This window comes from Oryx dammah, unplaced genomic scaffold, assembly GCF_014754425.2.
Source record: "Oryx dammah isolate SB20612 unplaced genomic scaffold, SCBI_Odam_1.1 HiC_scaffold_21, whole genome shotgun sequence".
In the NCBI taxonomy this organism is placed as follows: domain Eukaryota; kingdom Metazoa; phylum Chordata; class Mammalia; order Artiodactyla; family Bovidae; genus Oryx; species Oryx dammah.
The window spans coordinates 68,279,217-68,307,046 of record NW_024070205.1 but is presented as its reverse complement, the minus strand read 5'-3'; the positions used below and the strand labels follow the sequence as shown (position 1 = coordinate 68,307,046).

At 37.2% G+C, this 27,830-nt stretch overlaps 2 protein-coding genes across 2 annotated transcripts in view; one reads left to right on the top strand and one right to left on the bottom strand.

The window, feature by feature from the left end:
* The window catches only part of CDC73 (cell division cycle 73), a 90,115-nt gene that overhangs the window by 39,550 nt on the left and 22,735 nt on the right, over positions 1 to 27,830 (bottom strand). The window contains exon 10 of the mRNA XM_040262898.1: positions 27,580 to 27,644. Within this exon, the coding sequence (XP_040118832.1) occupies positions 27,580 to 27,644 (65 nt within the window). The remainder of the gene's footprint in view (positions 1 to 27,579; positions 27,645 to 27,830) is intronic.
* On the top strand, positions 79 to 7,756 carry B3GALT2 (beta-1,3-galactosyltransferase 2). Its single transcript, XM_040262900.1, has 2 exons — positions 79 to 711; positions 5,083 to 7,756. Exon 2 carries the CDS (start codon positions 5,207 to 5,209, stop codon positions 6,473 to 6,475), a length of 1,269 nt encoding a protein of 422 aa, XP_040118834.1. The 5' UTR covers positions 79 to 711; positions 5,083 to 5,206; the 3' UTR covers positions 6,476 to 7,756.

Genomic DNA, 27,830 nt, shown 5'->3' with positions numbered 1-27,830 from the left:
GCAAAATCTGTAAGCTTCTCCCTACCTTGGGTTTTTAATCAAAATGAATGCAAACTATCACGTGGGATTCAGCCAAGCAGTGACGTTAAATTCTGCTCTGTCAGAGAGAGCATCTGTCAAGCCCACATTTAAACTGCTGCCTGCCTGTGCAGCAGCTGAGGAACCGTGGATTTCATATTACAGACTAAAACCCCAGTGAAGCTGCTCAAAATCCTTCCCGCAGCTGCCAGGCAACGACGAGAGAGTTAAATCCTGCTCTTTTCCAATACAATCGAAGCACTCCATTCTAGCTCTGGCTGCTTTACATTGCAGCTCAGGGTTCTTACTAGAAATATGGATACTGAGAAGAGAATAGAGCACTGCATTGTCCGGCCAGGAAGACAGCAGATGTAAAAAGCTTCAATGCATCAACTGTGGGGAAGAGTCGACAGTGCTTCAAACAGAAAGAACCACCACAGCTCTTTTGTTTAAAGGAAGAGAAAATGAAAGAAAGCAAAAACCTCAGAAGATTAGCACCCATATGAACAAGGAAGGGAACTCGAAGACAAGCAGACAGATGGACACTTTGGACACTGTGAAAAGCAATCGCAGGAGGCAGACTGTTGGGGGAGGTGTGCGTATTCGACAGCATCTTTTTGCTGGAGCGATGGCGTGCCAAAAGTATCTTCAGTGGGCATAATCCTCGCCACATAAATGGCCTGACCAAGGAAGGTATGTCGATATCTTGTGTGTGATACTCATTTAAATGTCTGTTACCTTTTTATAGCCCAGGAGGCACTAATCTCTAATAAACAAGTTCATACATTTCACTGTCCTTGAAACTATGAGAGGGTTTCTAAATATATGATTTTAAAATTTGTCACTGTTTAGAAGACAAGCTGTCACTGCTTTATTCAAGTAAATATGTAGCTCGCAGTAATTATGGATTACAGAAAAGGCAAATAGTAACAAGCTGTGCTTAAAGGCTTCTCTGAAAAATGAAACTTAAAAAAAAAATCTGAAACCCGCTAAAGAAAACACAGCAATCCTCTATCAAATTAGGTCAAGTTGAATCCTTATCCAGTAAATTAAAGGGCTCTCCTTAAAATGGCTATCAAAGGAGTCAATGCAGTAAAATTATACTAAATGGTATTTAAAAAAATGATCCTAATATTAAGAGCTTTTCCGTCCTTTTAAAGCAAAATCTTAATATAGAGCAGGTTTTAGTAACAAATCTTCCCTCCTGTGTCCATCTCCCTAAACAAAAGTAAGGAACACAACCTCTGAAGACTATCAACAAATTTTAAGTACCACTGAACTGTAAGATACTAAAAGGAAAGCATTTGTACAGGATCACAGAAGGCAGTGTGTGTTTATGCACAGCACTCTACCACAGGAGATTTACATGTCCACGAATACAACTTCAAACAAAGAAATACAAATATTTGCTACTATTACCCCTATTGCTAAAAGCAAGACTTTACTTTAGGCAACAGACTGATTCTAAACGATCAAAATATAAGATTGGTTTTGGTGATCATTTTCAAAGTGAAACTCAAAAACATAATATGAAAATACTCTGAATAAAAATATCCATGTAACAGCAATACAAGGTCAAAAAATTCAACTTAAATGTAGCCACTATGCCAGGCTATATAAATATGTAATAGTGAACTATTGGCACAGTGTGTGTGTGCAGGGCAAAAATGAATCTACTATTTTAGTAACAATCCCAGAATAGCAGCTCACGGCTCAGGAACTCATGTATTTCTAAAATTTTTTACAGGTCCTCAAAGATTCTGATTTTTGCTCAACTTCATAGCACAACTCATTATTTAATAATCACAAAAGGCAAACATTTTAAAGATATATGTAACCATTCTATTCTAAAATTAAGATTAAACAAGTCTATCAGGCCTATTATTATTACAGTTCAACATCAACTCTCACTCACAGCATTTAGTCCATTAAAGAATGAAATCAGACAGTATTAAACAAACAAAAAAACCTCAAGTCTCTTTTAGAGCCTTTATCTCTCAATGTTAAAGTCACCCATTAAACATTTTTATTAGCTATCTCAAAATAGGAGTGCAGAGTTTTTTATTCAAGCACCCCTAAACTCTAGAACTGTTCCAACAGACTAAAATCATCAACACTTTTAAAAGCCAGATAATAAAAACAGTGCATGAGTGTGTGTGACAAAGAGAACATTTTACAGTAACATCCTCTCCATGAGCGTCAACCCATAAGATGTAAATACACATGAATAACTTAACAATATTATCATAAAAACCCATAAAATATAAATCCAAGCTATTGCTACTCTGAAAATGTAAAAGTGCAAAGACTATTTAGAATATCAAAATATTTCAACTTTCTAGTTTTATTACCACTTCTTAAGAATTAATGTATAACAGGCAGTAACTGGAAAAGAATTTTATCATTTAATAGGAGGAGGAATCGTTACTTTAATTGTACTTTCTTTTTAACAAAACAATTATGATAAATACCTGAAAAACCTTTAATAAAGAATTTTTAAAGGCTACACATATGCACTACATTTACCAACAGGAGAGTTGTCAAACGGGTATATATAGATTTCAAGTTTGAGCAGCTTAATATTTACAAACATACAAATATCATGAATTTAAATGAAGATGCATCTCCATCACATATTGCTACAAAATCACACAGGACCATAAACTATGGGCACTATGCCAGATTACAACATATAATAATTGGCTCTTTTCTGTAACACTGAAATACTTTAGAAACATCACTTCAGGCATATTTTCATAAAAATACAATTTACCAATATATTTACCTGCATTCATTTTCCAGTCCTTTATTCATTCAAATATCTGACCTTCTATTTATTGCTTCTTAAACCATCTAATTTACACTCCTGAAAGATCTAAATGATTAGACTTCAACCAGATTTCAAGCATTCTCTATCAACAGAAAGCTGATACATTTAATTTAGTTTTGGAATGTTTAAAATAGATTATCAAATAAACATTAAAAGCAAGTTTTATTTCTTTTAAATTTACACACATAACCCTCGTAGCTATTGACCTCTTTATGGGGTGGAGGAAGAATTATTATTTATCTAATATTTCATTTGAAAATAAAAGCTTAGTTTTCTCACCTCAGAAGAATGGCCAACTATAAGAAAAAAAAAGTGAGTTTCTAAACTAGAACACTCAGCTCTATTATTTTCAGCTGCGTTAACAACAGAACTGTTTTACTGGAACAGTGAAGTATTGGTCTTCATCAGAAAAATGTGAAATTAAAATTTAAGTGAATAAATTCTAATAAATAAATAACTAGATTCTATGTTTTTAAAACCTGAAAAATTAAAAAAAAACACAGCTCCTATCTCACAAGATGATTAAATAATTTCTTATTTCTGAAAAAAACGATAACTTCTAAAAGTGCATTTCATATACTAGAAATTATCAAAAGCTGGTGCCTATACTATTATACTTTAGAAGTCCGTTCAAATTCCCACCTACTTGCTCCTCCTAGTGGCTGTTACTAGAATAGTAGTACTTTCATTCATACATGTGTCTAGTACTTTCAACCAATATTTTCTGAATACTTCATATAAGTGAATGTTATTCTAGTTTTTCACTTTTATGAGGACTTCCATGTAAATGCCATTATCTCCCCCAAATAATTAAATTTCATATCGAAGTTAAGTATATTTGGTATTAACCATAAACTTCTCAGTATCACAAGCTAAATACATTCACACACATATATATATAATTTCTAATAAACAAATGCTCTTACAACAAATTTTTAATTGACAAGTTTTCTTTTCCTTAAATAATTTTCACAAAAGTTGAAAAAGTTAAACATTAGTCCCCATTTCAAAAAGTTTTCATTCTCTTTTAATAGAATTCAAGCTATAGCTCCTCACCTATCGTCTACCCCCACAGCTTGGTCCAGAAAAACTAACAACTGAAAAAACATGAACAAATTTGTGCTATGCACTGAAAAACTTCTTCGAAGATCAGTTCTTAATACGTGGCATCACGCATCTCCCATACTGACAGCTCATAATTTTTGTCTTCTAAATGTAGGGCTCTAGGTGTCATGCAAGTCCTACAAATGTAATAAATTCTCCACATGCAAATTTAGAACATAGCATAACTCAAAAATCTTTTAAAATGCATTCTGTGAAATTTAAAATTTTCAACAACTGAGGATATAACAGCACCTAATGTCTGTATTTTGAAAAACTTGGAAGACTGTTCAAAGCAGTTCTTTGCTAATTCTAATATGGAGATTCAACTGAAGTACACGATAGTACTCTGTGAAGGCCACAGATAATTGAGTTGCTATATTTTAAAAATCAATCTTAAGTCTAAGTAAAGACAGTGATCTGAATGCCTCACATTTGAAGTGGAAGGTTAAAATGAGAAAAGGGTATTTGCAAATGTTCATCATTTATTACTGTCTTAAAATCTTGCACTGAAGTTACTGAACCCTGAAAATTAATTTTGACAGGTGCATCTTCTCACTGACTTTCTCCACACAGTAGGGGCCAATGGAAACATGCCAGGCAGTGTACTGTGACTAACAGAACTCTGCCATAATCAACCTTGCACCGTCTGTCCCACAACTGATACATGACCATTTTACAAAAAAGGCCGCTGACTGTGCACCATACCACCAATGGTATGTCAAATCAATTTTAATTAATGCCAATACATTTTCCATCTGCTCTCAGGACTTTTTACACGGCCTCTCCCAGGAATCCAGCAGCGTTTCTCTCTCCTCCATGCACACAACTTTCAGTCTTTAACTTTAGTCAAAAGAACAAATGACCAGAGCTACTGAGATGATGAAATAAGTGGAAGAAAAATCCATCACCTCTCTTAAAAGTGCTCACTGAGCTCAAAGGTATATTTTTAAAGAAATTAATCCTGTTCTCAGGACACTAGGTTGCCAAAGGAAGACAAATTATAAACTTTGTTTCTGGGTGATCATATTTTCACAGCTTAAAAATTCCCATCTGCCCTAATTTTATTAGTCTCTTTAAAGCAGTTCTGTGGTATTTCGCATTTTGTAAACTTTTATGATTCATCTTTATAGAATGACTGCGAGGGAGACGACGTGACCGAATTAGAAAATGACTACCAAAGAACAGTATTGATTCAGGAGAAGGACACGTTCCCCAGCCACCAGTATCTCTCATCCATTACTGGATATTTACAACATGCTTCAGTGGAGGAGGAGACACTGCTGCTTTGCAAAGATGAGCTGGAATGCCAAGAGGTCTCTGTTTCGGACCCATCTTATTGGTGTACTTTCTCTCGTGTTTCTTTTTACTATGTTTTTGTTTTTCAATCATCACGACTGGCTGCCGGGCAGAGCTGGATTCAAAGAAAACCCTGTGACATACACTTTCCGTGGATTTCGTTCTACAAAAAGTGAGACGAACCACAGCTCTCTTCGGAACATTTGGAAAGAAACTGTCCCTCAGACCCTGAGGCCTCAAACAGCAACTGACCCCAACAACACGGATCTGTCACTGCAAGGAGTCACAGGGCTGGAGAACACGCTCGGTGCCAACGGAAGCATTTACAATGAGAAAGGTACTGGACACCCAAATGCTTACCATTTCAAATACATTATCAATGAACCTGAAAAGTGCCAGGAGAAAAGCCCCTTTTTAATACTACTAATCGCTGCGGAACCTGGACAAATAGAAGCTAGACGGGCTATTCGGCAAACTTGGGGCAATGAGAGTCTAGCACCTGGTATTCAAATCACACGGATTTTTCTTTTAGGCGTAAGTATTAAGTCAAGTGGCTACCTTCAACGTGCAATATTGGAAGAAAGCAGACAGTACCACGATATTATCCAACAGGAATACTTAGATACATACTACAATCTGACCATTAAAACACTCATGGGCATGAACTGGGTTGCAACATACTGTCCACGTATTCCTTATGTAATGAAAACTGACAGTGACATGTTTGTCAATACCGAGTATTTAATACATAAGTTACTGAAGCCAGACCTGCCTCCTAGACATAACTATTTTACTGGTTACCTAATGAGGGGATATGCACCCAATCGAAACAAAGACAGCAAGTGGTACATGCCACCAGACCTCTACCCTAGTGAACGCTACCCTGTCTTCTGCTCCGGGACTGGTTATGTTTTTTCTGGAGATCTGGCAGAGAAGATATTTAAAGTTTCTTTAAGTATCCGTCGTTTGCACTTGGAAGATGTATATGTGGGGATCTGTCTTGCCAAGTTGAGAATTGATCCTGTGCCCCCTCCCAATGAGTTTGTGTTCAATCACTGGCGAGTTTCTTATTCAAGCTGTAAATACAGCCACCTAATTACCTCTCATCAGTTCCAGCCTAGTGAACTGATAAAATACTGGAACCATTTACAACAAAATAAGCACAATGCTTGTGCCAATGCAGCAAAAGAAAAGGCAGGCAGGTATCGCCACCGTAAACTACATTAGAAAAGACAACTTTTTTTCTTCCCCCAAAACATGCAACCTGTAAAATATTGCTAAAAGCATGTGTAGTTAAAATGATTATGATTACATGCATAGGAACAAGTTTTAGTTAAAACTCATCACATAAAGGAATCCAAAAATATATTTTTTAATTTCTGAAGAAGGTAATTCTTAAAAATAGATATAACAAAAAAGTATCCCAAAACAACCTATTAAAAAATCTACTTTAAAAATCCACGTGGGGGATTCTGTGTATTAACACGCAATAACAGGCATGCATACATCAATGGTTCGAATCTTATGTTAGGGGCCAAGAGGATGTATCTGCATGTTTTCCAAGTAAATTTTAATTTAAGAAATGGAGATGGTCAAAAGACTCTTCATTTTAGATTTAGTTTTCCATTTCAATATATGTAAATAAAACATTACTGTCAATTTTAAGGAAACTTTATAATTGTGCAAAGGACAAATTTTCTGACCTATTCTAGGGTTCTAAAAACCATATTCCATGCAATAAGATTTAATTGAGGTATTCCATAAACATAGTTATAAAGTTCAGAGGTTTTAGCAATGAAGTTCTCATCTAAGTATTTACTTTCTAAAAACAACTGAGATGTTGATTTTCTTTTATCAGTACTCACATTTATTGGGGGAAATTATTTTGACATGATGTGATAAAATGTGAAAAATCAATGTGTCTCAGGCTCAAGTTTTTATAAAAAAAAAAAAAAATTTAAATGTTCAAAACAGAAAGTTTGTTTTCTCGTTGGTGTTCAGGGCCAAGCTAGTACTTCACTGATTTCCTCAATCAGCCAGTTATTGCACTCTCAAGGAGCATCACCACTTAACTTCAAGCATATCTGAAAAAATCATTCTCCTCCAACTGAAGCAATCGCTGGTTACTTACAGGCACAAACAGGATGCACGGCTGAAAGCAGATAAAGGATAAAGAGTGCAGCAGCAGTTTCATTTAATACATTTTAAGATGCATGTCTGCCAAACCACAACATATGGGAAGTTTATTTTCCTGACAACAAGTGTACACATGCCGATACTTCATCATTTTATGGCACCTACTTTGTTTTCTGAGTGCCAAGTTTACAAACTGCCTGCAGTTTTTAATTTGGTGGGTGACAAATATCCTGTTCCACCGATTAAAAACTTTCGGGGAGGGATGGGGGAAAAACTACAAATGTTTGATGAAACACTTGACTCTAGGATGAACAATGTATACAATGCACTTTTACCAAGTTTTTAATAAAAAGGGTAAACAAAAAACCTTCACTGAGTGTTATGGTCCAAATATTTCACAGAAATTTTGTTGGTTCCATTACAAATTTTAAAATCAAGAAACACTAACCCATCAATTTTAAAACAGTGCTTTTATTTCATACCAGTATATAAATCTATCAATCTTGATTTAGTAAGGATGTTATTTATGCTAATTCTAACATCAGTCATTTTTATCCTTGATTCTATTCTGAAGAGTTATCCACTGAAACATCTATTAAAGTTCAGAATCACAGAGAATGTTTCAGTACTTAAAATTTAATGTGATGAATTCTACGATACTCAGCTTATCTCCCATTTTTAATTCAGTCATCTAAATGTTCTGTTCTACACAGAATAATTCTGAATGCTGAGCTATATTACCCCACCTCTTGGTAAGGTCTGTTTTTCACTTACTTTATTCTGTATGGTCATAAAAAGACTAAAATTACTAAGTACCAAAATTACTAGACAAAGGTCACACATAGGAGGATAATACCAAAGTAGTGTGATGAAAAGTAAAAGGAACCCTTCCCTCAGTATAGAGAATTCTATTAATTCTTTTTTAAAAGTGTGCATGCACAGGTATACACACTCAGAAACAGAATCCAAACACAATTCGTTCAAATTCAGTACAGTATCTTTAAAAGATGGATAGTATTCTCCTTCCAGAAAAATTCAAGTTTAAAAAGATAACTAATTAAAAACAGAATTCTTAACAGACAATAAATTCCTATCTCAGGTGTCAACTTAAAATCATTTCTATATCCCTGATAACACCATCTTGAAAACTTATAGGAATCTAATGACACTCTAAGTTCTCAAAAAGCACTGAATCCAATAATAAAGTACTTCAGTACTGCTGAAAATCTTTATTTTAAAATAAATATTCTATTATTAATTTATTTTTGACCTTCCATTCTGAATATGCAAGCTGATTTCTTCAGCAAGATTATTTTCACGTTCATATTATGATTTTAAAAATACAATACTTATTCAAACATCTCACCAAATATTAATTATGCCAAGTACCATGTAATTGTTATACATTAAAATATAATTTTAATGACTGCACTTACATCTGGTCAAAGAAAATTATAGGAACTATATAATCTTTATGCTCAAAGTGTCAAGAGATATTATGTAAGATAAAAATACCAAAAGTTTCACTATTCACACTAGTTTATTTTGATTAAAATTACAGGTGGTGAAATTTTAATTCAAGTAAATAATTTAAAGTTCTCACCTGTGAATATACAGTATAATCACACAAAATCAATTGGAATCTTATTAAAATCTATTCCCAAACCCCTATAAAAATAGTGCTAGCAAAGTACAGGAACTACTTATATTATGTGCCTGGCAGTGTGTTAAAGGACTGTACACACACGATCGTATATAATCCTTCAAAGTAACAGTAAAGAACAGGAAAGACTGCAAGAGGTTAAATATCTGAGATCACACACACAGTAAAGCAGCAGGGTTCCAGCTCAGATTCTTCACCACTATGCTCTTCTGCTACACTCTGCATGTATGATTCCTGCTAGAATCTAAGAGCTAAGCAAAACGGCCTGTCTTCTTGCCTAGTCTGCACTCCTCCGTCACCTTCTGTGAGGCTCTCAGGCTGCACAACCATTTTCCCACACTGGCGAGAGACCTGATGTCAAGTAAAGCACAAATAGAGAGGGGAGTAAAGCGCAAATTCAGAGACGGGGAAGGAGAGGAAAGCTGGTCGCTCATTTTTTCTTCTTTTCAGTTTTGATGTCTGGGGGTCAGAAACTTAGAAAAGCTACCAATTACTGCTTATCTCTTATTCTTTTGGGCACTGAGACCCATCTGTAAACAAACAGGCAGGTGGCACTGAGAAATTATACAAAAGGTGCTTCTTTTGAAGTATAATTTGATTACTGTTAGTAGACAAAAGCAGCACCATGTTTTCTCACTCTACTGGTTAATCACCCACTGTTTTGTCATGAGGTGGTAACACTCATTTTATCCAGCTGATTCAGGTTAGTTTCAGTTTTTTGTGGTTTGACAACATTTGACTATTAACACAGATTTAAGGAGCCAAAAAAAAGTCTCTACCTTACACACATCCTAACATACCTCACAAAGTATCAGTGTATCACTTAACATGACTCTCAGAAGACGGATAATGTATTAATACACCAAATACTAACAAGGGACGTTACCCACTCCATCAGCGCACACACACACACACCCTCCCCTAAGTGCAAGGTAACTATAAGCCTTATTACTTTCAAGATGTGATTTACCACAGAAGGAAGAAAACCATTTCTGTATTTGCAGGAAGTGCTTCTCCTCCCTCTACTAGCAAATATCCAAACTGAAGGATGACCAGAGAGAAAGCAAATGCCTCCATCCGGTCACTAACCTAATTTAATTCAACTTCCGACTGAACCCTCCACACTCTCAACCTGAATTTCACCTGAGACAGTGTCCTGAACACTGAAAAAGGAAAACAAACCAGTTCAGTTCAGTTCAGTTGCTCAGTCATGTCCGACTTCTTGCAACCCCATGGACCGCAGCATACCAGGCCTCCCCGTGCATCACCAACTCCCGGAGTCCACCCAAACCCATGTCCATTGTGTCAGTGATGCCATCCAACCATCTCATCCTCTGTCGTTCCCTTCCCCTCCTGCCCCCAATCCCTCCCAGCATCAGGGTCTTTTCAAATGAGTCAGCTCTTCGCATCAGGTGGCAAAGTACTGGAGTCTCAGCTTTATCATCAGTCCTTCCAATGAACACCCAGGACTGATCTCTTTTAGGATGGACTGGTTCGATCTCCTTGCAGACCAAGGGACTCTCAAGAGTCTTCTCCAACACCATAGTTCAAAGACATCAATTCTTCGGCACTCAGCTTTCTTTACAGTCCAACTCTCACATCCATACATCACCACTGGAAAAACCAACGCCTTGACTAGACAGACCTTTGTTGGCAAAGTAATGTCTCTGCTTTTTAATATGCTATCTAGGTTGGTCATAACTTTCCTTCCAAGGAGTGTCTTTTAATTTCAAAGCTGCAGTCACCATCTGCAGTGATTTTGGAGCCCCCCAAAATAAAGTCTGACACTGTTTCCACTGTTTCCCCATCTATTTCCCATGAAGTGATGGGACCGGATGCCATGATCTTCATTTTCTGAATGTTGAGCTTTAAGCCAACTTTTTCACTCCCCTCTTTCACTTTCATCAAGAGGCTTTTGAGTTCCTCTTCACTTTCTGCCATAAGGGTGGTGTCATCTGCATATCTGAGGTTATTGATATTTCTCCCGGCAATCTTGATTCCAGCTTCTGTTTCTTCCAGTCCAGCGTTTCTCATGATGTACTCTGCCTAGAAGTTAAATAAGCAGGGTGACAATATACAGTTTTGGCGTACTCTTTTTCCTATTTGAAACCAGTCTGTTGTCCCATGTTCAGTTCTGACTGTTGCTTCCTGACCTGCATACAGCTTTCTCAACAGGCAGGTCAGGTGGTCTGGTATTCCATCTCTTTCAGAATTTTCCACAATTTATTGTGATCCACAAAGCCAAAGGCTTTGGCATAGTCAACAAAGCAGAAATAGATGTTTTTCTGGAACTCTCTTGCTTTCTCAATGATCCAGCGGATGTTAGTAATTTGATCTCTGGGTCCTCTGCCTTTTCTAAAACCAGCTTGAACATCTGGAAGTTCACAGTTCACATATTGCTGAAGCCTGGCTTGGAGAATTTTGAGCATTACTTTGCTAGCATGTGAGATGAGTGCAATTGTGAGGTAGTATGAGCGTTCTTTGGCATTGCCTTTCTTTGGGATTGGAATGAAAACTGACCTTTTCCAGTCCTGTGGCCACTGCTGAGTTTTCCAGATTTGCTGCCATATTGAGTGCAGCACTTTCACAGCATCATCTTTTAGGATTTGAAATAGCTCAACTGGATTCCATCACCTCCACTAGCTTTGTTCATAGTGATGCTTCCTAAGGCCCACCTGACTTCACATTCCAGGATGTCCGGCTCTAGGTGAGTGAGAGTGATTACACCTTCATGATTATCTGGGTCATGAAGGTCTTTTTTTGTATAGTTCTGTGTATTCTTGCCACCTCTTCTTAATATCTTCTATTAGGTCCATTCCATTTCTGTCCTTTATTGAGCCCATCTTTGTATGAAATGTTCCCTTGGTATCTCTAATTTTCTTGAAGAGATCTCTAGTCTTTCCCATTCTGTTGTTTTCCTCTATTTCTTTCCAATGATCACTGAGGAAGGCTTTCTTATCTCTCCTTGCTATTCTTTGAACTCTCCATTCAAATGGGTATATCTTTCCTTTTCTCCTTTGTTTTTCGTAGACAACTAGCCAATTTGATCACATGGACCATAGCCTTGTCTAATTCAATGAAACTAAGCCATGCCGTGTGGGGCCACCCAAGACTAACAGGTCATGGTGGAGAGGTCTGATAGAATGTGGTCCCAGGGAGAAGGGAATAGCAAACCACTTCAGTATTCTTGCCTCAAGAACCCCATGAACAGTATGAAAAGGCAGAAGGATAGGATACTGAAAGAGGAACTCCCCAGGTCGCTAGATGCCCAATATGCTACTGGAGATCAGTGGAGAAATAACTCCAGAAAGAATGAAGGGATGGACCCAAAGCAAAAACATTACCCAGTTGCAGATGGGACTGGTGATAGAAGCAATGTTGCTGTAAAGAGCAATATTGCATAGGAACATGGAATGTCAGGTCCATGAATCAAGGCAAATTGGAAGTGGTCAAACAGGAGATGGCAAGAGTGAACGTCGACATTTTAGGAATCAGCAAACTAAAATGGACTGAAATGGGTGAATTTAAGTCAGATGACTATTATATCTACTATTGTGGGCAGCAATCCCTTAGAAGAAATGGAGTAGCCATCATGGTCAACAAGAGTCCGAAACGCAGTACTTGAATGCAATCTCAAAAACGACAGAATGATCTCTGTTCATTTCCAAGGAAAACCATTCAATATCACAGTAATCCAAGTCTATGCCCCAACCAGTAACACTGAAGAAGCTGAAGTTGAACAGTTCTTTGAAGATCTACAAGATCTTCTAGAACTAACACCCAAAAAAGATGTCCTTTTCATTAAAGGGGACTGGAATGCAAAAGTAGGAAGTCAAGAAACACCTGGAGTAACAGGCAAATTTGGCCTTGGAGTACAGAAGGAAGCAGGGCAAAGGCTAATAGAGTTTTTCCAACAGAATGCACTGGTCATAGCAAACACCCTCTTCCAACAACACAACAGAAGATTCTATACATGGACATCACCAGATGGCCAAAACCAAAATTAGATTGATTATATCCTTTGCAGCCAAAGATGGAGAAGCTCTATACAGTCAGCAAAAACAAGACCAGGAGCAGACTGTGGCTCAGATCATGATCTCCTTATTGCCAAATTCAGACTTAAATTGAAGAAAGTGGGGAAAACCACTGGACCATTCAGGTATGACCTAAACCAAATCCCTTATGACTATACAGTGGAAGTGAGAAATAGATTTAAGGGACTCGATCTGATAGAGTGCCTGATGAACTATGGACAGAGTTTCATGACATTCTATAGGAAACAGGGAGCAAGACCACCTCCAAGAAAAAGAAATGCAAAAAGCAAAATGGCTGTCTGAGGAGGCCTTACAAATAGCTGTGAAAAGAAGAGAGGTAAAAAACAAACAAAAAAAAAGAAACAAAGGAGAAAACAAACCAGCAGCATCACAAAAAATCAATGTTAAACAACAGAAAGCTATAACATTATATGCCAAATCTTAAATTCGTATCTGTGTCTTAATTAAATGTTTAAAATACACTAATTTACACAATATAATAAAATTAATAAGGGTTGTCTGCATCACTGTCATACCTAAAATGCTACTAAAAACATATATTTGAATATAACAAGAACCAGAATCAGTGTTAGTCTCTACCGGCAATGAGAACTTCTCTAACATACCTGCAGATGTCCTTTGGGAAGCTACACCATCCTCCAATGAGAAAGTTCCAGGAAAACTTTCAATCCAGACACCCTGCCTGGCACTGTGCCTATGTGGCACAACCAGAGACCCTCTCTCACAGCAATGTGAATTCTGAAGGAAATACACACATACACGCATACTGAGGTGCAGCCACATACACAAAACGGCTGGGGCTGATTCATTTGGGCTCAGTACCTGCAGAGATTACCCACTAATTCTTGCTCTCTACATCCCCAGAGCTGCTATGGTTCCTGTCCCTTCTACCACTTGGTTCTCTCATTTTATGAACTCACTCATAGTATTCTGATACTTTTTGTTTTTCTGGCTTCAGTTAGCCAAAGTCGATTTCTTCTCATAACCAAAGAATCCTATGTGAGAGAAAACCCACGGCCAGCAAATGCTGCAGTAATCAAGTTGTTCCTCGGTCCTGTGATGACCCCAGAATACTCCATAAGACCATACCCTCTGTGCACTTCACCACGTGAACAAGTCAGGAGCGTAAAGGGGTCCAAGAACAACTTCTCTGTTAAAGAAAACAGGCTGAAAATTTTAGAGTTCTTCACAGTCCACATTCATGGCCAAGCCTCACAAGAACTACAAAGTAGTTTTTCTGCATATGACATAATACTCCCAAGAGCAGGGTGCTGTCGATATCTTATTACCAAAGAGCAATGAGGGAAACACACTTGAGAGCTGTGTTTCTAGTCATACCACTGTCTCCCACATAACCACCAGCAGGGAAGTCACCACCAGCATGGCTGCCTGAGCCCCAACACTGTAAAATGCTGTGAGCTTAGAAATGAATGCAGGGAGAAGCCTACAATGCACGTTCGCAGTTACTGTTTAAAACTATTCCTTTATCAGAGATCTTCTCACCTCCGTGAACGTGAACGTGAACATGAAGTCACTCAGTCGTGTCCGACTCTTTGCGACCTCATGGACTGTAGCCTACCAGGCTCCTCTGTCCATGGGATTTTCCAGGCAATAGTATTGGAGTGGATTGCCATTTCCTTCTCCAAGGAATCTTCCCAAACCAGGGATCGAACCCAAGTCTCCCACATTGTAGACAGATGCTTTACCGTCTGCGATCTCAGCCTAAGGTTTAAAAGAAAAAAGTTACAATGTTCTTCCTGGCAGATTTAGAAAAGAAAAAGCTAATAACTGGGCAAAAGACAACTAAAGTTAATTCTTACAAAAATAAAATGAAATTTCTTAACCAAAGTTCACAAGTATAACTCCAAATTAAAGTAGTTGTATGTTTTGAGCATCTCTAAGTACAAACATGTAACAGTATATTTAAACCCAGTTATTGTCTCTCATCTCCAAATTTAAGAACTTTTAAAATAAAAGATCCTATCACAATGAATGGCTATATCCAGTCAGTGGCCACATAAAAATATCAAGAGTCATCCTCGCCTCCAGAGTCATCCTTGCCACTGCCTCCTCTTATTATCACCCATATCAATCTATCCCCAAGACCTGGATTCCTGGTGAAATCCACCCACTTCTCCTCACCTCACACCTCCAGTAGTTCAAGTGAGCAATACCTTAACAATTGGTTTCTTCACAGTCACCCAAACTGCTTCTCATACTGCAGTCAAAACAATACTTTAAAAACCACAAAGCTATTCAAATCATCCCACTGCTTTCATGGAGATGCTGTTTATTGCCACAATGAAAAAGTGAAAGTGAAAGTCACTCAGTCATGTCTGACTCTTTCCGAGCCCATGGACTACAAAGTCTATGGAATTCTCTAGGCCAGAATACTGGAGTGCGTAGCTGTTCCCTTCTCCACGGGATCTTCCCAACCCAGGGATCGAACCCAGGGTTCCTGCATTGCAGGCACATTCTTTACCAACTGAGCCACCAGGGAAGCCCACTGCTGTAATAAACAAACCAAAAAATCCTAGATTATAAACACTGAACTGCAACCTGACTCCATAAAACATTCTCACCTTTTTGGTTTGCAGCATTCTCATCTTACTTGAAAGGAAACTTATTTTTAAGATGTCAAAATCAATTTCTGTCTACAGTGATGAGTCAACCACTGGTTTGGATACGGGCTCATCCACATTGCAAGTAAAGCAACATAAAGGTAAATACATGTTGACAAAAAGAAAGCACAAGTATTCTGAAAATAATTACTATAATCAGTTCTACAAATGTGAAGGTCCCTCATATCACAGTGCATTTCTAAGCAGCGACTATGACGCTGAAGAAGATCAAGAAGTGTTAACTTTCCTCAACAGAAACTCAATGCCGATGAAACATCATTTCCCAAACAGACCAGTTCACCATGCTAAATTCCAGAACTCTAACACTAGCTCAATAGAAATTTCTTGAGTCAAGCCCTCCTTAGTGTTGAAGAAACTTCCAAAGGTCCACTTGATAAATATTTACTGAGAGCCTAGGCATTAATACATGAGCTGTAGATAAACAAAAACAATCATTAAGTTGTTGCAGTAATACTCCTTTGATAGAGAGAGTCATGAATCAGATCTTCATAGAAACAAGTGGAAAAGACAACTATCTTATCTGTCACAAAGGACAGAAACACAGTGCTCTGCAAGCATAACAGGAGAAGGACCCAATCTGTGTTGCCTAGAGTCAGAACAGCCTTCTCTGAGGAAATGTTTATGTTAACATTAACATCTAAGAGATAATTAATCAGGCAAAGGGGGAACAATTCCAGTAAGAGGAATCCGCAGGTACAGTGGCCCTCAGGTTGGAGTAAACCAAGGCACAAAAGTAAAGAGAAGACTGGTATGAACTGTTGACAAAAAGGTAAAAACAGGTAAAATCACATGAAGACACAGAGTAAGGATTACCTATGGCTTTTATCCCTAAGAGAAGTGGAAAGCCACTGGAGATATAGCAGTATTTGGAAAACAGAAAACACTGAGGCTAGCACGTGCCTAACAGCTCCTCTCTCGGTGCGAGGCATCCTGAAGAGATGTTTGAGTGACACGAGAAGACCAATTCAGAGACCACCGCACAATCCAGGGAAGAAACAAAAATAGCTGGACCAGGAAGGATGGTGGTGGTGTGCAAATAATAACTGCAGAGATGTTAGCAAGCAAAGTCCACAGGCCTTCAAGACATGCGGCTATTGGAGGTGAAGGAAAGGGAATGAGTGGCAAGGCCTAAGATGCTGGCCAGGGCACTGAGGGGGTAAGGAGGGAAGACGCCGTATGACAACCTGATTCATCGAGGATAGCATAGTGAAAAGCCACTGGAAACTGTACAGAGGACCGTCAAGTGGCCTGACCACCTATACACCACAAAGTACAGACAATAATGATAATAAATTTCAACTACTAGTCCACACACATATGAAAGGATAGAAAGTAACTAGAAATATATGGATAATAAGAGCTTAAGATTCATTCATCCAATAAATACTTTTCAAGCAACACCCATGTAACCACTACTCTGTCCTCAGCACTGGGGATGTGGTGGAGGGCAAGAAAGATGTGTTTGCTAACTTCAGACCCTCATAGGCAAAGAAACCATCTATGTATATAAATATGTAAAATTACTTGCAGAAAAAAACTGGGAGGGTTTCCTGGTAAAGTGACCATTAAACTGAGATCTGAATTCTGAGGAGGCAGTCTTATGAAGAGCAACAGGAAAAATGAGCCAGGCAAACAGAACTAAAAACACAAAGGCCAGGAAGGTTGAGATAAGTCTGTAGAAAAACCAGAAACAAGCCAGTGAGGCAGACCTACAGCCAGGCTCTTTCTTAATATGCCTACTCTAGAGTAGGGCGTTGTGGAGAGAATTCAGAGTTCCTAATTTGGATGGGAAAAAAATCCACAATTTAATTTTCACCAATATCTAACAGAAACTGACACAGCCTTCTCTCATGAATGTAGGCAACAAACCACAGTACTATTAACAATGGTTGTGGCTTTGTCACCAACAGAATTGAATATTTTCATATCACAACTGTTACAGATATATTCAACAGTGTACATAGTACTACTTTAAAATTCTGGCATTTATTAGTTTTGTCCCTACATCTTGTTATATAATGCATTAGTAAAAGCAGCACAAAGTACCATTATCATAAATTTGTATTTTTTTAATTTTGATAATTTAATACAATTGGCTTTCTGTGTTATCTTTTGTATTTTATGCATTAAAAACATGAGAGAGGACTCAAAGGATTCATTAGTCTACTAAATGGGTCCATGGCACCCCCCCCCCAAAAAAAGTCATGAATTTCTAACCCAGAATAAAAGAAATGTAAGATTCCTATCAACTAAGTGCAACTCCTGTTAACTACTAGTGGTTCTTTGGATCCTACTTCCAATAAACTACAAAAAGTTTTTTCAGAAAAATCAAATAAGCTGGAAAATGAACTGGACATTAGATGATACCAACCATTACTATTTATTTTGTTATATGTAATAATGCGAGGTTAAAAAAGACCATTTTTCTAAAATACACAGGAACAAAATGTCAGTGTCTGGGTTTTGCATCACAGTAGTCCAGGAGAAGGGGGAGAGGTGAACAATTGAAGTAAAAGTGATCAAAAAATAATCCTAGAGTCTGTGTGATGGACAGATTAAAAAAATCATATACTACTTTCTCTAATTATATTTATATCTGAAATTTTTCATAATTAAAAAACAAGGAGGTGGGTGGGGGTGTCGGTGGGGAGGGATTCAGTCACTACTAAAGGTCTCCTGGCCTTTGCACTTGGTCTGACTTTACTGAAGAAACACAAATACTATCTCTGATTTCCAAGAAGTTTCTCTGATTTCCAAGAAGTTTCTGAGGGAGAAAGGAACTGAGTGCCTGCTGTCCTTGGCAATTACCTTCCTCACTGGAAACTGATAAATCAGCATTTAGCATTTGAAATGTTACTGTTTCACAAGCTTGACAATGAAACACTAACATCACCCAGTTTCTCGGCCTTGCTCTGGGCCAGGCAAACTGCTAAAGAAAGGCCACCTTATAAGGCAACCTGGGATCCACATGACTGATCTCTGCCAGGGTGAATAACCTTCTGCACTGCTGCTCATCCCCAGCAGTTATTTATGCTTTGATCTGTTACTACAAAGACAGTGGTGCAAATTCTTCAGGTACTCGCAACCAGGGACTGGTCTTCAGTAATCTACAAAGAGGGTTCCAATGTAAATTATAAGTGTAACACTACCATGTGTTACACGAGGAAGTTACATGGGGAAGCACGTTTTTGTAAAATCTACTATCCTATGACCTTTGTGCTGATGATGAGTGCTTCTAAAAAAAATTATATGAACTTTTCAAAACTACTGAGGACTCAGGAAGTTTAAAAATAAGTCAGATATGTGTCATAAAGTTGCTCATTCGTGTCCAACTATTTGCAACCCTATGGAATGTGGCCCATCAGGCTACACTGTACGTGGAATTCTCTAGGCAAGAATACTGGAGTGGGTAGCCAGCCATTCCCTTCTCCAAAGGATCTTCCCAACCCAGGGACTGAACCTGGGTCTCCTACACTGCAGGCAGACTCTTTACCATCTGAGCCACCAGGAAAGCCTCCAAATGCATGTCATAGATCTCCCCAAAACTGGTATCAATTTATTACAAGGTATTAAATCAATTATATCTATTACATTTAATCCAGATAAAGAAAAACTGTTCCCTAAATCAATGTATTTAAATAGTTAAGCTTTTAACATTTACTTTTCCTGTTAAAGTTACTTGGGGAGAGGGGTGGATGTGATAACATACACTAAAGTTATTGATGAATTATAATGTATCCACAAATTTACCACCAGAATGACTGGTTATTAAAATGTAGCTCTCTATGTTAAAAGCCAACAATTCCTAAGGATATAACAAAGCATTCTGTATTGCCTTTTAGGATAAATTATAATAGTCTAATCATATCAGAAGCTGAATTTGGGGCTGTGGGGATTTATAAAGAAAACTAAAATCTTTTGGCATAATTGAAGTTAAAATTCTTCTGAAAAGTCAAAGAGTTGCATAATTTAAATTCTCAAGCTTGGTATATTAAAATGAATACAGACTTGAATTATAGGATATTAATGGCAACACACATGAAAAAGAGAAATAACAGACACTGAAAGAAGACCAAACCATCTAAAATATCAAAATTAGGGAAGGTAAATGATTAGTGTGATAGTGTCCAGAATTCACTGTTGATAAATGATGATAATACACTGAAATCAACTCTTTTCTGGCTTAACTAGTAATTTGTAAAAAATGTTACACTGACTTGATTTCAAAATAATTTTGTGTTTGATCTTATATACTTCTGCACAAACCTAAATCTTAAGGAACAAATGCTTTTTCATTGACAACATAAAATATGACTTCAACAGCAAGACGACTACTTGAGTTCTACAGTTTGTCTCCAATTAAAACAAAACTAAAAAAAAGTTAAAATATTTAATTCCTTAGCATTTCATATGTGTATTCTTCAACTTATTCACAGTAAAGCACCATTCTGAAATTTCAACTAAAAACCTTAGTTCTAAACAGTAAGATTTGTCCAGACCAAGTTTTTTAAAAACAGGTATTTAAAATAAACATGGGAACAGTCACTCACATAGGAACATGAGAAGCAGGAAAGACAAGAAGAACAACACTAAAAGAAAAATCCATCAAGAAAATGACCTGGAAAAGAAACCAAAACTTAGAATTAAAGACCAAATGAGGTTGTCAGAGTGTGGGACAGAGGGGACAGTGAGGGATGAATTAACAATCCAATGAGTTTTAAGAGAAAATACTAAGACACCAGGAAAATAAAACTTGAATGTAGGATTTATATAAAAGATTGGAAATTCACTGAAGATTTAAATCAATTTATGAAGACCTAGAAATTGATACAGCAAACAAAAACTCAGCCAACAACAGCCTAACAGAAAAGTACCCATCAGGAGAATATCTAAATGCCCGATTACTAGTTATTAGTTAAAGTGAAGTTGCTCACAGGTTAAAGCATCTGCCTCCAATACAGGAGACTTGGGTTCAATCCCTGGGTTAGGAAGATCCCCTGGAGAAGGAAATGGTAACCCACTCCAGTATTCTTGCCTAGAGAATCCCAAGGACAGAGAAGCCTGGTAGGCTACAGTCCATGGGGTCGCAAAGAGTCGGACATGACTGAGCGACTTCACTAGTTATTAGTAATTACTAGTTATCAATATACCATGTGTTTTTCATATGAACTGATTCAAATCATGTCATGAAATCATATATTGAATATAATATTTTCCCCTCAAATTAATGAAGAAAAATATATAAAATAAAATCATGTCTGAGTTAAAGAACAGTAACAGTCAGTCTAAAACTACACTGAGAAGTTAGAATTTAAAAGTAGCGAAATAAGTTCATTATTGATAGTAATTCTGTTAAAACTGAACATATTAAAGTAGCTGTGATGGAGGTAAATAGAAATTGGAATAAAAGACTATACTGTAATATGTTCACATTGTAAACAGACGCTTTACCGTCGGAGCCACCAGGTAGAAGAATATAGACAAAGTTATTCTTGACATATGTGCTAGAATTAATTTAGATAATTGTATAATTTTTAATAATAGTGTTGAGATCACTCTGTTTCAGGGTGTTTTAATATTGTTTATTGTGAGAACAGAAGAAAACAGAACCAGTTTGGAAATATGTTATTTTGTTAGTAGAAATGCTACAGTTACTTATGACTCATATATGCACAAAAGAAAAAACTTTGTCTATACTTCTTTTAAAATACGTCTCAGGAACTGTGTGACCATAGTGTTAACTATATGGTCATTGGTAGAATAAATTTAAAAGGTATGTTATAGACAATGTTAAAATTTTAAGATACTGTGGATAAACTGATAACTACTCTTTAATGAAATGAAAAGCTACATTAATGGTATTTAAACCATCTAGGCTTACATAAACTGAAAGCAACAGTATAAAAGAGCAATATATTTTACTTTATAAGCATTAAAATTCCTTGACACTTATTAACATGATCTGTACTATTATTTGTTTTTTCTAAGTATATCAGCATCAAAATGCCAATTCTGTTAACAAACTATTAAGGTAAAATGAGATTTTAATACCTTTAAGAAGATATCAGTGTTAGGAGATGAATACCCACCCAAAGAAGTGTTCACTCAACATACCGCCCAATTAATTTAAAAAAGAGAGTTGGGGGCACTGCATTATTCAGTGTAGAAAGTTTATAAAATACCTATAATATAAATATTCCTGCAATAACTACAATTAATTCAGTGCTACCAACAGCACTGAAAGAACAATGCTAAACTAGGTACATCTGTGCACATTTAAAACCCTGAAGACCTCAAAGGAGGTTATCATAATCCCATTTTTCAGATGAAAAAATCAATACCTAATCTGTAGCAACAAAGAGGCAAAGAAATCAAAATAGGTGCTCTCCTCAGTCTACCTCGTATCAACAGTATGCCCCAAATCTACAATAAGCACATTATAAAAGAATTTTTAAAAACCAGTATGGAAAAATCACTTGGGGAAAACTACTATAAGAGGGATACAAGTGAAGCTAAGAGTACAAAGAAAACATTCAATTTAGTGGTGAAATCTTAGAAAAGTCTATGAAAATGCAGATATAATAAAAAATAAACTATGCACAAAATATTAATATGTTAAAAGTTAAGTATTTACTTCATGTAACAGGTAAAGTAAAGATATACAATTGACTTTCAAAAGCTTAAGACATATAATGAGTGACTGACAGAAAACATACAATGCTCTGTTTTGTTTAGGGGTACACCTTTATGTTGCTCAGGCTGACAAAGGACACAGTGCCCCTCGCATTCCCCAAAACATCAAGAGAGTCAACAAGTTCTGAAAATTATTTCAAGTGTAATGTTCTCAAGCAAAAACACGCCAATCTAAATACAGAATGCAGAAAATTATAAAAGTAATATTCTTACTTACAATTATGTGACCATACATTAAAATCTCAATACTTTATATACTTTTTGGATCAAAATAAATAGTTTAAGTAATTAAGCCTCTTTCTATATATGAGCCCTAGCAGGTAAACGGAAAAGCCTAACTAGCTAAGCTGTCACACCCTCAATATGATAACATCTTTGTAGTGATTTTATCTCAAAGAATAAAGAGCTTATAAAAACAAAGGCTACAGTAAAACACATTCTAGTTACTGCAGAAGAAAAGGGTCATAATATTTAAATAAGCCAGACTTCATAGCTTTGAATGAAAATTGTATCATTAGACGTGTAATATTAAGTTCATCACTATCACTGGAAGTAGAGTTGCCTACATTTACACATACAACAAACTGAGACTATACATAAAATTATAAACTCATAATAAAAGTAGCCATCATTTATCTATTGAGTCCTTTCTGTGCTAGGCACTTTACTCACTCATTAATAATACTATGAAGTAAATTCTATCCTTATTATAAAAACAAAACCTCTGGCAAAAAGGTTACATAACCTTCTCAACTTAATTAGTGGCGGAATAAATGGAAGAGCTGAGATTCAAAGCCAGGACTGACTTCAAAGCTTTAAATTTGTGTTTCCAACTGACTGACTTCTTTTTAGCAAGCCAGCACTGCCTTTATTTAGAGCAGGGATTTCAAACTCAAAGGCCAATAGAATCTAAGTGGTGTACAGAAGTGAAGAAGGTGACATAAAAGACCAGAGTAGTGAGGCTTGGAGCAACCGGAGAACTCGTGGCAGGTAGAGAAAGTGAACTGCTCAGGTGGACATGGGGCGGTCATGCTGGACTGTGGGCCCAGAGGCTTCTCAAGGGGCTGGAAATGCAAACTGTTTATGTCACAGACTCCGATCTTTTAAGTGTTGGTGAATAAAATAAAATTCATGTGGGGCCACAGTGAAGGACCCCAGAAATGCACCGAGAGACCCAGGCAAGCACAGACACGCAAGCTGCACCTAGCTCTGGAAGTTCCTTTCCCAGAGGCACCCTTCAAACGCACACAGTAACCCATCCTCTTTCCAGTCTTTCAAAGTGACACATCCTTCCCCCCGGGCATTGCTCCTTCCTGCCTTCTGATCCCTCACTGTAAAAATGTGCTCTTCTGCAATCTTTATGTCAGCTCCTACTCAAACTCTGGACCTTACTTCAAGAGCTACCCCCTCAGTGAAGTGTTCTGACTCCCATAGAAATTCTCCAATTTTAGGTTTTATGGCACAATGGGTTTGCACACACCTGGCACAGCCATAATTGCATGAGAGCCATGTGCCTCTCCAACAGTCCATTTTCAAAAGAGTCCACGTGCATTCTGGTTGTGCTCACCAGTGCTGTGAGCCTAGCCTAGCACACAACAAGCACCCAGCAAACATCTGCTGAAGGGAAAGTAGAGGGAGGCGAGTCCTACGCAACAAGTCTTCATCAGCTATCCCCATCTCCCACTGGCCTGGGCTCTGGACCCACCTCCACAGCAGCCTCGGTACTATTTGGTACAATTCGAGCCCAGATGAGCAAATGTAACTGACAATGTAACATTGTGAAAATTGAGATTCTGGATCCTTCTGAGAAGTGAAAATTGATGGTGCTATTATTAGACCTCTCGCACAGATATGGGAAACCCACCCCAGTTTACGATCAGGAAAATGGTTTCCCAAAAAAAGAGATCATAAGAACTATGATGAGTGTTGGAGTGGCTTCAAATAACAACCTGAAATGAAAGCTTTTGATTTGTATGATTTCAGAGTGCAAAAGGTTTCCTCAAAAATAAAAACAGCAAAAGGAGTCAATGATATTCAGTAAGAACAGGAGCTAGACTATGTGGCCCTTTCACAGAAACAAGCTAGACTGGGAGGTTAAAATAAAGTGGTTCATGATGAAGGACTGCCACATCTCATTCCCTCTCCAGTGGAACCATAGGTTACCACCCAACAAAAAAAGGTCTTCATCACCAGCTCTTATTTACTATACAATGAAAAGCATTTTCTAGTGGCATTTTTTTAGTCTAAAAAGGCCCCTTTCATTAAAGAAATTCATGAAAATATACTCTGATGTCCTCCATAGCGAACGGTTCCTACTCCCAAACCATGACTCCTAAGATCATGTCAATTAAACTGATTCCATGCAACTCTGGTTCTCTACAACGTTCTCAACAGGAGGGAGAAAGGGGCCAACCTGGGGGGTAAACAAGCCTGGGAAAGAGTCCACACTCTTTAAGATATTTATAATTTTAAAATGACGACATTCCTGTACCACAAAATATGTTTAATCCAGTATTTCTTGAACATTAGAGAACCCAAGTGACACATGTGGAGGGAAGTCTCCCAACCAGGAAAGCCCCCAGCTATTCTTCAACATAAAGGTCCTGTGCCCCTGCATTTCTTGGCACGATTAAAAAGCTAACCAGAGGCCCAACTACACAAACTTGTGACTTTAAAGATGCCTGCGCTTCTGTTTCTATAATAAACTTCAATAAATCATCATCTTCATGAAACGTTACAAAGTACACTGCCTGGGCCTTTACTTCTATAGATTTCAATTATGATTCTTACGAAGTATTATCAAAACACATATCCTTGGAAATTCCCCAGTGGTCCAGTGATTAGGGCTCCATGCTTCTACTTCTGGCGGCATGAGTTCAATCTCTAGTCAGGGAATTAAGGCATCCAAAAAAGATGCAGGAAAAAAAAAAAAACCCACATATTCCTTCTGTATAATACACGTAGAGAACTCATTTGTACAAAAATTTTCTAGTCTACATAAGTCAACTTACTAGTTTAGTCTAGAATCTAAGAGGACTCCAGTGTCTTGAACTTAAAAGATATGCAGATCAACCCTAATGCAGACTGAAACTAACCTTAGTAACTGCGTATATCAACGAGGCATTTGAAAACCCTGAAGAACAAAAGTAGCCAAAATAAGCTGCACATAAATTAGTAAAGAAGTCATATCTGTACAACGAAGCCTTTAACATACTCGTAATAGCTTTGTACGTTTGCGTGGATCTCACAAGAGAAACTTTCTTAATTGGAGAATAAGGTAGAAAGCTGGTGAAACTCACAAGCTCACAAACAGGTAATAATTAAAAAAAAAAAAAAGAGAGGAAAAAAATTACATTGAAAGGATGAGTCAGAGGTTCAACTAAAATTTCAAAGCTTTTAGATTCAAAGTTCTCAGTGTATTATTCTCTAACAATGCTAAAATGAATCAGGTCATAAGCAGGACAGAGATTCAAACCAGGCATTAAAACATTAAAAGTACTAGCAATTTAACCATGTTTAGTCTTTCTGCTGCATTCCTACACAATGTGTTTCTGTGATTAGTCCTGTAAAATCATACACCATAGAACTGTTTAAATTTGCCTCTTACAAGTATATTTAGGAACAAAGACTCTGATAAGGAAGTACAGCCTCATCATTCTCAGCCTGTTTAATTAAGAAGCTGTCGTGGATTTTAGAAAAACGGTTCTGTAAAAAGCATCTATTAAAAACTATCACAGATTTTACTACTGGCATAGAAGTTCAATTATGAAATCTATTTCACAGCATTTCAGATGAGACAAAAGTAAAACCAACAGTGACAAAAATAACCATAAAAACCTTACTTTGATGGCTACATAACAGCATCAGTTCTATGGTTCACTTGGAGAATGGCCAATAGGCAAGTTCTGCCCCCAAATAAATGTCAATAAATAAATCTTTAAGAATTTAAGTTAAATCTTACAGCTGTGAGTTACCTTTTGAAGTCAGGAAGAACTAAGCAGATCTCATAAAATGGTTTCCTAGTCTTTTATCATGTTCCCCTCACCCACTCTACTCCGGTGACCTGGCCCGCACACTGCAGCGTATGGGGCCTCAGTCCTGACCCCCCCATGTCTTTCACACAATGCTCTTCACCAAGTCTGTCCTCAGCTGTCACCTTCTCAGAGAGGCTTCTCTGACTCCTCTGCCTAAAGAGTCCTATCGGTTTATTCACAGCAACAACCCTAGCAACCAGAACAATGTCTGACACAAGTACTCAATGAGCACTTGTTGAATGAATAAGGAATCCTCATACAGTTTTAATAATATAAAATCAAATCTGATGACAATTTAAAAATAAGTGTATTAGCAAAAGAGAGATAAAGACAAATACCATGTGATTTCATACGCAGAAACAAACAAACAAAAAAAAAAACAAAGCAAAACAAATGGAAACACTCAAGAAAAACTCACTGATACAAAGATGACTGCATTAACCATAAGTGGTTACCAGAAATACAGGTAGTTGGGAGGTGAGAGACATGGGTGAGGGGATCAGCTGCATGGTAATTAGACTTGTGGCGATCGCTCAGTAGCGTACACAGATGTTAAATTACAACGCTGTACAACTGAAACTTATTTTTTCTAAAAAAAAAAATAGGGCTTGGTCAGATCATCTAGAAATAATAATCTTTAGGAGGTTAAAAAATAAAAAAGACAAGTCTGCTAAAACTGAGCCAAAGGCTTACAATCACAGACATTAAGTATTCGGTTGTGTCAAGTATGCAATCTGTAGCATGACATGAACTACTACAATCTGTCTTTTCAGAGCGTAAAACATTACATTTTAAGGACATGAGATATTATGGCAAAGAACTCTCCCAAATGGAACCCCATATCTCATCACTAACTTTAAAATCTCCAACCAAGTAGCATCCAATCTACTTGCAAGTTAATCAAAACAACTTTCATTTAAACATACTCAGCTTAAAAAATAAAAAAGACACCCATGAATCAAAATACCCCTCAGCTCTGTCAGCACAACTGGTCATTAAAGATAAATGTCTGAAATAGAAACTACGAGAGAACACAGACTTCCTTCAACATCTGCTACTCACATAAAATGACTGGAACAAAAGAACCTCTGTAGTCAGAGTGACTTACCGTCACAGACTTGAGAGTCATCCCATGGTAGGTGCCCATAGTGTCAATTTTGAAACCTTCCGTTTCTATAAAGAAAGTGAAGTTACCATTAGATTTTATATATTTTATGATAAACAGCAAATCTAAAGTAATAATCTACATTATATCTGATAGCTCAACAGAATAACAAAGCCTTGAATCTACTAGACATACAGTTAAATTACATACTTGTGAAGATGGAAACTTTCAAAGGAATACCAGCTCAAAGATGC

Bases quoted from the DNA above. Each gene is read 5' to 3' on its own strand.
- B3GALT2 (XM_040262900.1), top strand. From the start codon at position 5,207: ATGCTTCAGTGGAGGAGGAGACACTGCTGCTTTGCAAAGATGAGCTGG.